The following is a 13,263-nucleotide window of genomic DNA, read 5'->3' on the forward strand; positions in this document are numbered from 1 at the left end:
GGAGAGGAATCGATTTTCCGCCTTGGAGACGAGAGTCAAGCAGGAGTCGAGACTCGACTTGGAGAAGGAAAAGAACAACATCACAGACACAGATTGGCACATACATACTTATACATCATTTCTTACAGATCTATTCATACGACGAACATCTGCGAAAGGAGAGAACTGATCAGCACAAGTCGTGAAAGAAACAGCGACGCGTCGAAAAACTCACCTCTCCGTCTCCCGTCGACATCCTCTGGACCAGCAGCTCCTGAGCCTTCTCCTTCCAGTCTCCCTCAACTAGACTGATCACTCGAAGACGCATTTCGGACTCTCTCATCCGAGGAGGTATGAATCTGCAAGGGGGGGAGGGGGCAGGGGGGGAGGGGAAATGAGGAGGGCGAAAAGAAAGTCAGCACTCGTCGCGACGCGTTTTGAAAAGAGGGAGAGGACTCACCTCCCATCGCCCGGAAAGGGTGTATCCCTAGCCAATATCAGGGCTTTCTTGAATCCTTCCAGGTCTCCTCGATGCACGTTGTAAACATAGGGAGGGTCGAAATGCTTGAGGGTTCTTTGTTGTGATTTCCACTGCGAACGATCGTCTGGGCGATTTGGATCTGCTCGGAGGATGGGATTGATGAAAGGAGTTCCGAAGCACTATAAACAAAAGCACATCGTGAGTCGAGGCTTTGTAAGGAGGAAATTGTGGGAAGGAGGAAACTGCGACGAACCAACGCGTCGTACGGTGAAGGAGACAACGGCGGATCCCCGATTCCTACGAGAGCAACCGATTTCCCGAGCTCAGCGAAGAACTCATCCTCTGGAAGAAGTCCAGTTGTAGGGTTGAGGTGATGCATGGCAGGAGGAAGGGAGGGGAAGCCAGGAATCATGGCGGGAGCGCCCACAAAGCTCAACTTCAGATCGTGCGAAGTTGTGTTGAGAATGGCATCCGACCCTTGAGGCAGCGAGCCATCGAGAGATAAAAACAATGATCAGCCGTGAGACAAGAGGAAAAAGAGTGAAATAGGCTCACAGGCGTAGTTGGTGTTGAAAAAAAAAGAGCTTCGCTTTGCGTACAGGAAGGCTTGGTTGACTCTTGCCGAGTGAGGTATCAGAGGGACCTGCAGTTGAATCAAGAGGAGATATTTTTAGCAGCTATCCAGGCTTGGGTTTGATCTCTAAAGCGAAGAGCAAGGACTAACCGACCTACAGTCTTCACGCGAGTAGCCGAGATCGAAATTCGGTTCTCCTTGCTCCCTGTAGATGTTCTCTGGAGCAGGCTCAGGAGAGAGGGTCCATTTCGGACCTAGCGGGTTCTTTGCAAGTGGCCAGAAATGTAGGGACATCAACTGTAAAGTGTGCAAGAAGTCGTCGAGGGAGTGAGCGTCGCGACTCGTCGTCGTCGAGACAAAGTCAACGCACCTTCCAAGCTGGAATCCCCTCTTCGTCCGTCGAAGACTGCTTGATGCAGTCTACCGAACTAAAGCACTTGAAAGCGTTTGCACCGCTCACGATGATGACTGAAGGAGGCGAGAGGAGGGAGAAGGTCAGCTTCGACGCGTCGAGGTTCCGGATTCGGACGAGCCCTCCTTCGCAGGGAGCAAACCGTTACCTTTCGTCCAGGGAGCGAAGAGCTTGTAGTGAGAGTGAGTGACATTGTTGTCGGTGGAAATGATGGTTGTGTAGCCCAGATCGTTCATCGTTTTGAAAACGGAATTCGACCTGGAGGGAGGAGGGAGGAGGAAAACGTGGTGAGCTTCGCCTTTCCCTTCCGACCTCTCTTCTCTGCTCCCAGGAGGCTCCGAGCTCCATTTCAGCGATGCAGCACCTTCGACAAACACTCACCAGATCGTCTCCCCTCCAGTCCATCCCGAGAATCCCAATCTAAACTCCTCGGCTCCCAGTAGAACGACCGATTTGATCCTCTCGTTCTCGCAGGTTGAGTTCTCCTTCTGCGTGCACGACCAAAGCCGTTCCATCGCGAGATCGTTGTGCTCTTGGACGAGATGACTCCACTTGACCAGATTGGGGTGCATGTGTAACCGAGTTTGGAGGAGGAGCTCTTTGAGAGGAGGAAGCTTCGGAGCCAAGGGAGGAGGAGTGTTGGTTGGGTAGAAGGGGATGAGGAAAGAGTTGCCTTGTCGGACGAGATGGAGCGAGAGGAGTCCGAAGAAGGTGAGGAAGGAGAAGAGACCGATGATCGCTATCCGTAAAGGAGAATGACTGTGCAGCGAAGAGGGAAAGATCAGCGACCGAAGCGAAGAAGAAGAAGCTCGAAGGAGGAGGAGGAGGACGAGGAGTCGAGCGAGCTCACCGAACCGGCTTCGAGATCACTGCTCCTAGGAGAGGCTGTATCTGCACCATGCAAATTCAAAGGCCTACGAGAGCCGACGAGCGAGCCCTAAAGTGAAAGGAAGTGACGACTGAGAGCAGCGGCGAAGAAGTGGGTAGGGGAAGGAGAAAGAAGAGACGAAGAGGTTGGTTGGGAGGAATCCTTCTGTTTCATCTTCGAGGCTTGAGCTCCTCGACGAAAGCTTATCTGGGAGAGCAGCTTTAAGGCTAAACTCTAGAAGGTCAACGTGGAGAAGGGCGAGAAGATGGAGTCCTCGAGCTCGGCGCGTCAGTTTCAGCCTCTCCAAACTCTCTTCTTCTTTGCTCTTTTTGGAGGAAGCTCGACGCGTCGTTTTGGGCCTGTTCGCTTCGTAATAGAAACGAAAAGAGGAGCGGTCAGCTCCCAAGACGTCTTGAGAAAGCTGAGGGCGAATCGAAGAGCGGGAAGGACGGAGGAGAGCCCAACGCGTCCAAACCTTCTTCTTCGTTTCGCGTTAGGCTCGCCTGCGACGACGCTCTGCCCTCGATGTTTTCCTCTCTGTCCTCACTGAGAAGCTGCCAGAGATCAGGGGCTGTACCTGGACTCGAAGCCGCGGAGGGGATGTATTGATGGCATCAGAAGTCAAGCAAGGGAGGCGCGACGCGTCCTCGCTTTCCTTCAGATACGTCCTAGCGGCGCTGATCTGGCTTTCTTTCCGAAAACTCGGGCTGAGGAATGGTATTACGATTGATTAAGATGACATGCGAAGGGTAAAGATACATTAGGTCGACGATCTAAAGGTTCGAAGTGAGTAAGACGAGCTGAGCGAGACAAGAGATGCGAAGGAGAGGTCTAAGAGTTCAGGGAATGGGGGAGCGAAAGAGGGAGGTAGTCAAAGGAGGATTTGATGAAAGGACGTTCAATTAGGCAGCTCCATGCAGCTGCCTCTTCTCAGTCTCAGTCGTGTCCGAAGTCTCCTTCTTCTCGGCTTCCTTCTCGTCGTCAGAGATAGCGTACGTGCTTGAGGCTCGAATCCTGGTACCGTACTTGAACAGAACGAAAGGAATGGGGGCGAGGGCGAGGGTGATGAGTGCGAGAAGGAGACCGGCTAGTAGAGGGGAAGAAGAAAAAGAGCGGAAAGTCAGTTCGATCAACGTCCTCTTTCTCCTCTTCCTTCTTGAATGCGAGGAAGACTCACCGAACTGGTAGCCCATTCCCTTGAACATCTGAGTGGCGAACAGAGGGAAAGAAGCAGCGAACTGAGAGGGAAGGAGTGAGAGGGATGGATCAGCGATGAGAAGGGGGAGGGGAATGCGTTCCTGGAGTCGACCTCGTTTTCGAACTCACCATGTTCCTCATGAATCCCTGACCCGCGATGGCACTGGAAGACATATCTCCGTAGGCATCAGTCGTGTAATTGTATGTTGCGAGGAAGATATGATAAATCCCGACGCTGATCACGAAGGGGGAAGGTCAGCTCGAGGTTGCGACGCGTCGAGAACGATCGATCGAAAGACGAACATGATGGGGACGAGAGCAATGATAGGAGCGATCCAGTGAACGTGAGCGTATTGAGTGAAAGAGAAGATGAAGAGACCGATCTGGAGAAGGGGAAGTGGAAGCGGATGGTGAGCCACGAGCGACGAAGACAGGGAAGCGGGAAAACAACGTACGGGAAGGAGGGGAGAGAAAAACATCGCTCCGTACAGTCTATACTCAGGTACGGCGACCCCGTTGTTCTCCTTCTGGACGGCATCGTACTTCCTATCGGCCCAGAGGCCAGTAACGAAACCCACGACGCATCCAAACATCAGACTGGAACGAAGGGAGAAGTCAGTCGAGGAAGGGAAGAAGAAAGGAGAGAGAAATAAAAAAAACTTACCCGAAGTAAGGAAGACCAGCATTTCCCTCGGACCATCCGTGATTACCAGCGAAAGTGAGAGGAATGACCGAAAGGCTGAGGAAGACGCGAAGAGACGAGTCAGCGGGAGTCTTCGACAAGAGGTCGCGCTGTATATCCGAAACTCACAAGAGGAAGGTGATACCCCAGGCCATTGCAATCCAGAAACCGAACAGGAAAAGAACGGGCTCGCCAATGAGAAGCTTGATGGCTCGAGTCGACGACTTGGTGAGCAGATCCTTCACGGATTCCGACTCGAGGTCGGATGGAGATCGATACGACTCGTCCTTGGTCTCCTTGCGAAGAGCCTTAGCTCGGACGGCGAGGATCTTGGCTCCTCGAGTCTCCTTGAAGAAGAAGAGCTCGACGATGAAGAGGATTCCGTTGGCGATCATCTGAGGAAGGGGGGACGCGACGATCAGTATCCGACGAGAAAAGTTCGAAGAGAGACGCCTTGTACTCACGTGAACCCACTCGACCCAGCGCCATCCAATGTACTGCGTAATGTACCCAGAGTAGACTGGAGCTGCGATGGTACCTGAGGAAAGGACGACGAGAGAACAGGTCAGTCTCGTTGGTTCCGCTTCTCACTTTCCGTTCAGGCTTGGGGAGGAAGAGCTTACCGAAGATAGCGACGAAAGTGAAGCAAGACATAGGTACGGATCGCTCCTTAGTCTTCCAGATGTCGGCCTGGATGGAAAGGAGAGGAAGGGAAGGTCAGCCGTTTCGTCGTCGAACGCGTCGAAGAGAGATCTACAGTATGTCAATGCTCACCAGGGTTCCTCCCACAAGAATCGTACCGCAGGACCCAAACAATCCAGAGAATAGTCGACCGACGATCTCAGTTCCTATGGAGAATGAGAAGAGGAGCCAGAAGGTCAGCGTCGAGAAAGAACTGCGAGGCAGGAGGTCGAACTCGAACGAACCGATGTTCTTCCCCAAGGCGAGAAACAAGAAGCAGAGGACGAAGAGTCCGTAGGCAGTAAGCTGCGAGAAGGAAATCGAGGTTAGCTGTGGCCGGAGCAGAGACAGAACGAGGGAAGGGAAAAGAAGACGAGTGGAGGAGAGGGAAGGAGGACGCGGTAGACGATCAAAAAGAGACTCACGTAGACCTCTCGTCGACCGATGAGCTCACAAAGAGGAGCGAGGAATAGAGGAGCGATGGCACAAGCGGCGTTGAAACTGGTAGGGAGAAGATCGAGAACGGTTCGAAGGTCAGCAAACCAAAAAAACCCGACGAAGGATATTCCGAAGGCTCAGAAGAGCGACTACTGACGTGAACATCCCAACCTGGCCCGCAACCGTGCTCACACCAAATTCCGTAGTCATTCGGTCGATAGTGTTGGAGTAGGCGGAGGTAGAAAGCCCGATCAAGCAGGTCATCATGCCTGGAAGCGAAGGGGGAGGTTTCGGTCGGTCAGCCCTTCGGAGAGCTCAGAGGTAGGGAGGTAAGCATGACTGACAAAGAAGGAAGGTCTGTTTCGGAGGAGAAAGACACGGAAGGGTTTGGATCAGCAACAGGTCAGGAGGATCAAGAAACCAAGAAGACGCGGAGCCAAAGACGCGCGCGTCGTCGTTTCGTTCTCTGTGCTCTCCCTCTTCCCTCTGTTCGCTCGAGTACTCACGGTGAACCACTTTCGAGACTTGGACCAGTTCAGAGGATCCTCCTACGAAGAGAGAAGAAGAGATAGTGGGGAAGAAGGGTCAGATCTCGAAGAACTCAGCATCCGACGAAGGTGAGACTCGAAAGAGATCGAAGCTCACAGGGTCGCCCTCCTCGAAATGAAGCAGGATGATCTTGGTCTTCTTGCCCTTTTGCATGATCTCTTTGGTAGACTGTATGCGAGGGGGAAGAAAATGAGCGGGGAGGAGCAGAAGAACGGTCAGCTTCGTCCGTCCAGTCAAAGCGTTCTGGCTCGATCGAGCAGGAAGGTATTAAGAGATAGGACGAGCACTCACGCCAGCGGGAGAAGCAGACCTCGTAGGAGGCTGTGTTGAAGGATCAGATCCAGCAGAATCACCGAAGGAAGGTTGCCGAGGAGGTCGAGGAGCGTTGGTAGAGGTTTGTCCAGTGTTTTCGACCTGCTCTTCGTCGTTCTCGTCCGGAAAGGCTCGAGGGAAGAAGTTGGCGTTGATGTTGGTCTTCTTGAGGGCTGGCATGATGTCCAAGTGCCGAGTAGAAGAGTTAACGGGAGGAGGGGAAGAGAGAAGAGAGAGAGAGGGGAGGGTGAACGTTGGAGGTCAGGTCGAGGTCAGGTTTTGGACTGAAAGAAATGACGGCGAGCGAGGAAAATGGCCTTCGGGTCACAGGTCGGGGCCGTTGGCAACTGCCGGCGGCTCGAGTTTGGAGGGAAGGGAGAGGGGAGTGAGAAAAGAAGGAGGGGCTGAACATGGGGGAGAGGGATCGAAGTCGACGGCCGTCGAAGCACAGTCGAGGAACCAAAGCTTGAAACAGATTGTAATCAGGAGGTTGCCAAACAAGGAGGATCACGTTGGAGGAGAGCAGATGGAGAATCCATTATAGAAGGGGGGAGGAACCTGAGCGATTGGTAACGAGAGAACAACGAGCGAGAATGGAGAAGGAGGAGAACGAGAGATCGAGAAAGCTTCCTTCACAGCAGCAAAGGGAGCAAAGGGAAGGAAAGAACAAGCCGGAGATGTAGCGTGCTGGTGTGAAGAAGGGTCGGTTCGTGGGAGACTGGTGTCGGAGGGGAGGGCGAAGAGGGAAGGGAACAAGGGGAGGAGAAGGAACGAGATTTTTGTTGAGCTCGACTCCTCCTTCCCCCCTCCCTCCCTTGGATTTCCTTCTCCTGACCGAACGGAGACTCCTTCAAGGTGAGGACGATGTATCAGCACCGGTACAGAACAGGAAGGGGAAGCCTGGAGGTAGCTTCGCGTTGAATGGGTCGTGGTGGTGAGGGAGAAGGTCGAGAACTCGTCGTTGAGCATCGATCTTTCCTGCCGTCGCCAGGTCGTTCCCTCTCCGTGGGAAAATCGTAAAACTAACATCTTGACCACGAGAGTGCGTTTGAAAGAAGAGAAGAAAGCATAGAGGGCAGCTATAAGCCTGAGCAAGTAAGTAAGAAGAGCAAGGAACAACAGCGAAAGCGACCCTCAACCTCAACGCCTGTTCTTCGCTCCTCCTCCTCCTCCTCCGCTCTTCGAAGAGCTCTTCTTCTTCTTCCCATCATCCGAATCCTCGTCCCGCTGCCTCCTTCCGTCATCCCTGATTGAAGAAGAGGAAGATACGAAGCTGGTGGTCAGCGATCTGCGTTCGAAGAAAAGGAGAGACGACGCGAAACGAACCTCTTCTCATCCGACTTCTTGGCTTTGCTCTCCAACTCGTCCCAACTCTCTCCCTCCGAGTACTCCTCCTCCGAGCCTTCATCGTCCGAGGCTCCCTCGTCGAAGTCCGACTCGCCAGAGGAGGATCCTTTCGAGGAAGCCGCACCCACGTCCGAGTCGGCTTCGAATTCTGAGGCTGATTCGGATTCGTCGGAACCTTGGTCCTGTGAAGAGGGAAGAGAGAAAGGAGGAAGAGGAACGAGTCAGTTCGAAGGTCTCGATAGTGACGAACAAGAGGAAGAAGGAAGAGGAGACGAACATCGGAATCTCCACCAAGGAAACCCCAACCTCCCTCGACGAAGAAAGCGTACGGATCCTCGTTCACCGTCTTCATGATGGCCGACCAGGTCAAGTTGACGGCTCCTTCCGAGATGGGGATGTCGACGGAACTGAGTAAAAGAGAAGACGGAATGAAGGTCAGTCGATTCGCAGAAGAGAGGGAAAGAAGGAAGACGCGTCGAATCGAGACTCACTCCAACCACTCCTTGATGCCCTCGAGCATGCCGAACGGGATCGAGTTGACGTGTAGAGGCGATCTCGAGAAGTCCGAGAACACGAAGACGAGATCGAACTGCTTCAATCCATGCTGAACTCGTTCGAAGTGGCAGACCTCGACTTCGTTGAGGGTGATGACGGTGAAGGGCATGTCGGTGAGGTGAACGAGACAGTCCGTCGTAGGTTGGAGGAGGACGTTAGTCCTGAAGGGAACTCCCTGGAATCCGAGATCCCTGAAAGGGATGTCGACCTCGAACTCGTTGGCGGGATCCGAGTGGTGCGAAGCGGCGGCGATCTTCTCGGAGAAGGCTTTGAACTCTCGGTTGAGGGACTGTCGAAGTTTTCGTTCCTCCTGCTCGAGCTCGATCTCGTCCTCGTCTCCGTATCGGTACTTCCGCTTCTTGTTTCCCGTCTCGTCGAACTGAACGTCGGATGCTTCACGAGAGAATTGAACATCCTGAAGAGGGGAAGGGACGGAGGAGAGGTCAGTCGACGCGTCGAAGGGTCGAGGAGATAAGCAGAACGACGAACCTTGGCCTTCTTCTTGCCGATCATGATGGGAGCCTTGAGATGAACGTGAATAATGACGATGAGCTCGTGGTCGCAGGGTTGGAAGAAGAGGTGTTTGATGTTGCTGAAGAGGAGGTCTGGAAAGAGACGTCGAGAGGAGAAGTTCAGCTCGGACGAGGAGAGGTCAACCGAGGAGAAGATTGCTTTCACTCACCGACTTTCTGACCACTGTGAGTCGAGTATCGAATACCGTTGTCGTGGATCTGAAGCTCTCCGGCCACACGCTTTCCGTCGAGTCCAGGCTTGATCATGACGGGTTCGAGGATCGCAGGTCGCTTGTCTTGTAAGCCGAGAAAAGATCGAGTGAGCTTTATGTCTCGAGGCGAGGCAGTTAAGGGAAAGGGACGGGACCGAGACGTACTCTTGATCTCTATCAGACGATCCTGAGTGATAACGTCGGCGAGCTCCTTCTTGTCCTTCTCCCTCTTGGTCATCTGAGTTCGCATCTTGGTGATTTGCTCGTAGATGTTTCCGAAGTGATGCGAGTCGGTAGATCGGAAGACGGCTGATCGAATGAAGGTGGCGTTGGGATCCTCGAACGGCTTCGAGACAAGAAGAAAGGAGAGAACGAGGTCAGGTCGAGCGGAGGAGGACGAGAAGTGAGAAAAGACTCACCGTATCCTCCTTCTTTCCAGCGATCTGACCAGGGGATTGGAAGTTGATTCGGAGGTAGGTGTAGTCTCCCTCCTCGTTCTTGGAGACGTTCTTGATGGTGTTGATGTGGAAGGGAGTAGCGTAGCCGTTGATGGGGAGAATGATGGTTTGACGAGCGTCGTCGACGAAGATCTGAACCCCACGACGAAGGAAGACGAAAGGTCAGCTTTCCACGCCTCCTCGACATTCCTCGACCAGATGATCCAGATCCACTCACCCTCCTCCTAGCAACCTCCTTCGGCAGCTGATCCTCCCGCTTGTAACTCTCGAACTTCTTGATCTTCTTCTCGTCGTTCTTCCCCTCGTTCTCCCCGTCCTCGTTGTACTTCTCCAAGCCTCGCTCCTGCCTAGAGTGGTGAAGCTCCTTCTGATGCTCCTTCATCTTGACCTGAGCGGACTCGTCGATGTCGGTTCGACCTTCTCCTCGAGTCTTTCCTCGAAGTACCTTGGAACCGACGACGTGACCCGAGACCTTCTTTGGCGAGGGATCGGCCTTGACCTTGGGCTTCTTCTCCTCGGGTTCGTCCTGGGGAAAGAAGAGAGAAGCGGAGTCGCGTTAGTTTGGACGTTTCGTCGAAAGGAGAGTCGTTCGAAAGACACTCACGCCGTTGAGGAGGAAGACAACGTCGTCGAGACCCTTGGCTCCGTCAGAGAGAACGATGGCCTTCTCCTTTCCGATCTTGACGGTATCGATGAGAAGCAGGGAGTAGCTGAAAAAGACGGGGGGATGCGATGTCAGCGAAGGAAAGAGGCGAGGACAGAGGATCCGAACTCACGTCTTCTCCTTGTTCTTGGGGTCGACGAGGTTCTGGAAGGCGGTCGAGAAGTTGATGACCATGCCCTCCTGGAGAGTCTTGGCGTTCTTTCCAGAGATGAGGAAGTTGCTATCTCGGAACTCGAGTCCCGTCTGAAGCAGAGAAAAAAGCAGGTGTGAGCTTGACGTTCGAACCGTCGAAAAGAGAGAGACGCGACGAACCCTCGATCCCATCGCCTTCTGCAAGTGCTCCTCCAACTCAGGTCTGTTCTCTCGCACGTAAGCCACGATCTTTCCGACGACATCCTTGACGACGGCTCCGTCCTTGAGCACTGAGAGAGCGAAGGTCTGAACCTCGACGAGGAAGGTGTAGTTCTTCTCTTGAGACTGTTGAACGAAAGCGGCAGAAGAAAAGTCAGCCTTTCGAGTTCCAAAAAGGATGGAGAGCGAAACAAACTGACCTTGGCAGGGTCGATGAGGAACGTTCGAGCCATGTTGGAGCAGTAACTTCGAACTCGAAGACCGATGCTGGCGAGGATGACTCCAGCCTTGAGGTTCTTCTCGCTCGACTCGGCGGTAGCTCGAAGATCGTACTCTCCTCCGGACTGAATGATGGGAGTGTAGATCCAGTCGACGGCAGAGAAATCGACCTGATGAAAGGCAGAGGAAGGGAGAGGACGCGGTCAGGTCGAGTTCGATTCCGAGGATGAAAGGAGGATAAACTCACGTCGGCAACGGCCTTGTTCTTCGACCAAAGCTTCATATCGGGTCCACTGTCCTCGGTTCCAATCTTGCTCTCGACGAGACTAGCGAACTACGAGATTTGAAGAGCAAAGAAGTGGTCAGCTCAACTTCGAGTCGAGAGGAACGAAGGAGAGCTCGCCTTCTCGTGACTGAGCTTCTTGTCGGCCTCGATGGTGCTGGCCATCTTCTCGACGAAGTAGTGAGTCATGAGAGTAGTGTTGAGACGAGCTGCCGTCGCGATGTGTTTCTGCAGTGCGGGAGAGACGGTGGTCAGGAGCGTGACGAGCTACACGAGGGAAAGGAAGGAGACTCACGAGCTCGGAAGCATCCTTCAATGCCATAACAGCACTGAGTCCAGGAGCGATGTCGACCTCGTCAAGCTTCTTCTCAGCCTCCCCAAGACTGATCGAACCCAGTCAGCGTTCAGAGAATGGTTCAGCTTCGTCTCTCTGCGTCGAACGAGCACAACGAAACGATCGCCACTCACGCCTTGGTCCACTCGTCCACCAGCTTTCCCTTGTGCTTCTCCTTCAGCAGAACACCGATCCGCTTCCCTTCTCCAGTCTCTCCGATCTGTTTGATGACGTTCGGGATGTGATCTGAGAAGGAGAAGTGAGTCGTTCAGCTCGAGCGAAACGAGATGAGGAGGAATTCTAGCAGCCGAAGGCCATAGAACGTACCAGCACTTGATGGATCCTTGCCTTTGGGGAGAATGACGATTGGGATGTCGGGACTTCCAGCGGAGAGCTGAGCGAGAATCTTGGCTGGTGGAGCGAAGCGAAGGAAGGGAAGGGGAAGGAGGGTGAGCTCGAGATTGTTTCTTCGCGCGATGGTAAGGGATGAAACTGGAACGAACCCTTCGATGAGGAGCATACGAAGGTGATCTGATCCTTGGTGAAGACGATGAGAGTCGATGGAAACTCGTATCCGAGAAGCCACGTCTGCGAGAGCGGAGGAGGAGAAAGTGGTCAGCTCGGAAGGACGAGGGTTTTTGAGGAGAGGTCTACGGCAAGGATCGCCTTGAGAGCGAAATCTTCGAGAAATTGTTCCTCTGGTAGCTACGAGGGACAGCAGCTTTTCGGCACCAAGGTCCTAGGACGAAAAGGGGAGAGCTCGACGGACGGCACCTCCAACTCCCTTCCCTTCCTTCTCCACCAGAGCCTCCTCAGCTCCCTCCTCCTCCACCTACTCCACAACGACCACCAGAGGAATCTCTACAAGCGGCTGGAGACATGAAGACAGATCGAGACTTACCTGCAAAGCTGTACTCTTCTTGTAGACTCCATCCTCGTCGGGATCTCCGACCAAAACGACGATGGCATCCACACCAACGAAGCTCATGTTTTCATCCGAACTGGCAGCATTCTGGATAGACGAAAGAAACAAAAAAGGCGTTAGCTACAGAGAGATGTACTTTCAGAACGCGAAAAGCTTCTTGTAGAGGCTTGAGAAGGCGAAGCCTCCTTCTCCTCAGCTTCACGTCGACGAGCTCTCCCTTCCTCCCTCTCCCCTCTTTTGCATCCCACCTCCATCGACTCAACCCATCCATCGCAACGGAATCCACATCACCAAGATAGCTCCAAACTCCACATGTGATAGAAGAGAGATTGGGCCGCCAGGTTGTGGTGGCGAAGAAGGGCAAGGCGAGGGAGGGAGGAAGGAAGGAGAATGCTCACCTTCCATGCTTTGAGAAGAGCCTTGGATCTCGAGAAGAAGAGAGGACCGTCAAGCTTGATATCACTCATGATAAGATCCTACGTCCAATGATAGAGAGGAGGGCGAAGGAGGACTGATGGGGGGGGGGGGGGGGGGGGGGGGGGGACCATGGCGTCGAAGTCTGGCCTGGGGAGGGCTGGAGGGGGTGGGAAACGGAAGAGGAGGCGAGGGAAGGGAGGGTGTGTGAGCTTGAGCTGGGGGGGGGGGGGGGGAGAGGGAGAGGGAGGGTGATGGTTTGTCGCGTCTCTCTCCTCGCCCCCTCCTCCTCATTCAGGCTCCCGATTGTCGTTTCCTTGACGACCCCTGACCGGATATGTCTATCTTTCTTCCTCGTGGCTATCTGGAAGGCACTCCAATGTCTGAACATTTGCTCTCCTTCCGTTTCCCAAATTCTCGACAAGCAAATTCTCCAGCAGAAGCGCCACGCGGAACGGACGACGTTTCCGTACGCGTCTCTCTTTCTGCTGGACGAAGGCGAGCACAGAGGGTTCTAGAGAAAGAACGAACATCCTATCAGGCTCCAGCGCACCAAGGGCGAAAATGAACAAAGGGGGATGGGTCTGGAGGTTCGCCAGGAATGAGGGAGGTCGAGGTCGGTGGGAGGGGAGGGGAGACATCGCGACGCTCAGAGCTTGTTGGCCTTCCTGCAAGCGGTTCGTTGGCTAAAAGGCGCGGTGTAAAAGTCAGAAAAGAAGCTGAGAGCTCGGGGAACTGAAAAGTAGGGAAGAAGGAGGAAAGACTGACGCGTTGCAAGTCGCAAAGGTCAAGGCACCTCGGTTTCGAGCCTTCACA

At 53.8% G+C, this 13,263-nt stretch overlaps 3 protein-coding genes across 3 annotated transcripts; all 3 read right to left on the reverse strand.

Moving 5' to 3' along the window:
• Window positions 1-87: 87 nt before the first annotated feature.
• Window positions 88-2,470, reverse strand: BDY24DRAFT_379644 (uncharacterized protein). Its single transcript, XM_076639068.1, has 10 exons — window positions 2,297-2,470; window positions 1,828-2,205; window positions 1,595-1,704; window positions 1,405-1,502; window positions 1,185-1,331; window positions 1,016-1,103; window positions 714-937; window positions 440-639; window positions 215-338; window positions 88-149 (listed from the first exon to the last, which is right to left on the reverse strand). Exons 1-10 carry the CDS (start codon window positions 2,344-2,346, stop codon window positions 135-137), a joined length of 1,434 nt encoding a protein of 477 aa, XP_076499571.1. The 5' UTR covers window positions 2,347-2,470; the 3' UTR covers window positions 88-134.
• A 586-nt stretch (window positions 2,471-3,056) lies between these two features.
• On the reverse strand, window positions 3,057-6,541 carry BDY24DRAFT_348092 (MFS transporter). Its single transcript, XM_076637658.1, has 17 exons — window positions 6,153-6,541; window positions 5,958-6,029; window positions 5,819-5,860; window positions 5,657-5,669; window positions 5,470-5,581; window positions 5,300-5,375; window positions 5,120-5,180; window positions 4,968-5,041; window positions 4,817-4,883; window positions 4,658-4,731; window positions 4,323-4,588; window positions 4,176-4,250; window positions 3,967-4,108; window positions 3,815-3,894; window positions 3,641-3,746; window positions 3,492-3,552; window positions 3,057-3,401 (listed from the first exon to the last, which is right to left on the reverse strand). The coding sequence occupies exons 1-17, from the start codon at window positions 6,351-6,353 to the stop codon at window positions 3,217-3,219; spliced, it is 1,707 nt and encodes a 568-aa protein (XP_076499572.1). The 5' UTR covers window positions 6,354-6,541; the 3' UTR covers window positions 3,057-3,216.
• Window positions 6,542-7,453: 912 nt separating this feature from the next.
• Window positions 7,454-12,500, reverse strand: SPT16 (chromatin-remodeling protein SPT16; the record flags this gene model as incomplete). Its single annotated transcript, XM_076637268.1, has 20 exons — window positions 7,454-7,702; window positions 7,798-7,927; window positions 8,012-8,490; window positions 8,565-8,680; window positions 8,758-8,883; window positions 8,965-9,145; window positions 9,219-9,389; window positions 9,475-9,783; window positions 9,862-9,967; window positions 10,034-10,164; window positions 10,234-10,398; window positions 10,473-10,661; window positions 10,739-10,817; window positions 10,881-11,002; window positions 11,070-11,157; window positions 11,243-11,354; window positions 11,442-11,519; window positions 11,612-11,696; window positions 12,010-12,120; window positions 12,432-12,500. The coding sequence occupies 20 exons, from the start codon at window positions 12,498-12,500 to the stop codon at window positions 7,454-7,456; spliced, it is 3,096 nt and encodes a 1,031-aa protein (XP_076499573.1).
• Window positions 12,501-13,263: the final 763 nt, after the last annotated feature.

The sequence above is a fragment of the Mrakia frigida genome (genome assembly GCF_051309035.1).
Source record: "Mrakia frigida strain ATCC 22029 unplaced genomic scaffold BDY24scaffold_5, whole genome shotgun sequence".
NCBI classification, from domain to species: domain Eukaryota; kingdom Fungi; phylum Basidiomycota; class Tremellomycetes; order Cystofilobasidiales; family Mrakiaceae; genus Mrakia; species Mrakia frigida.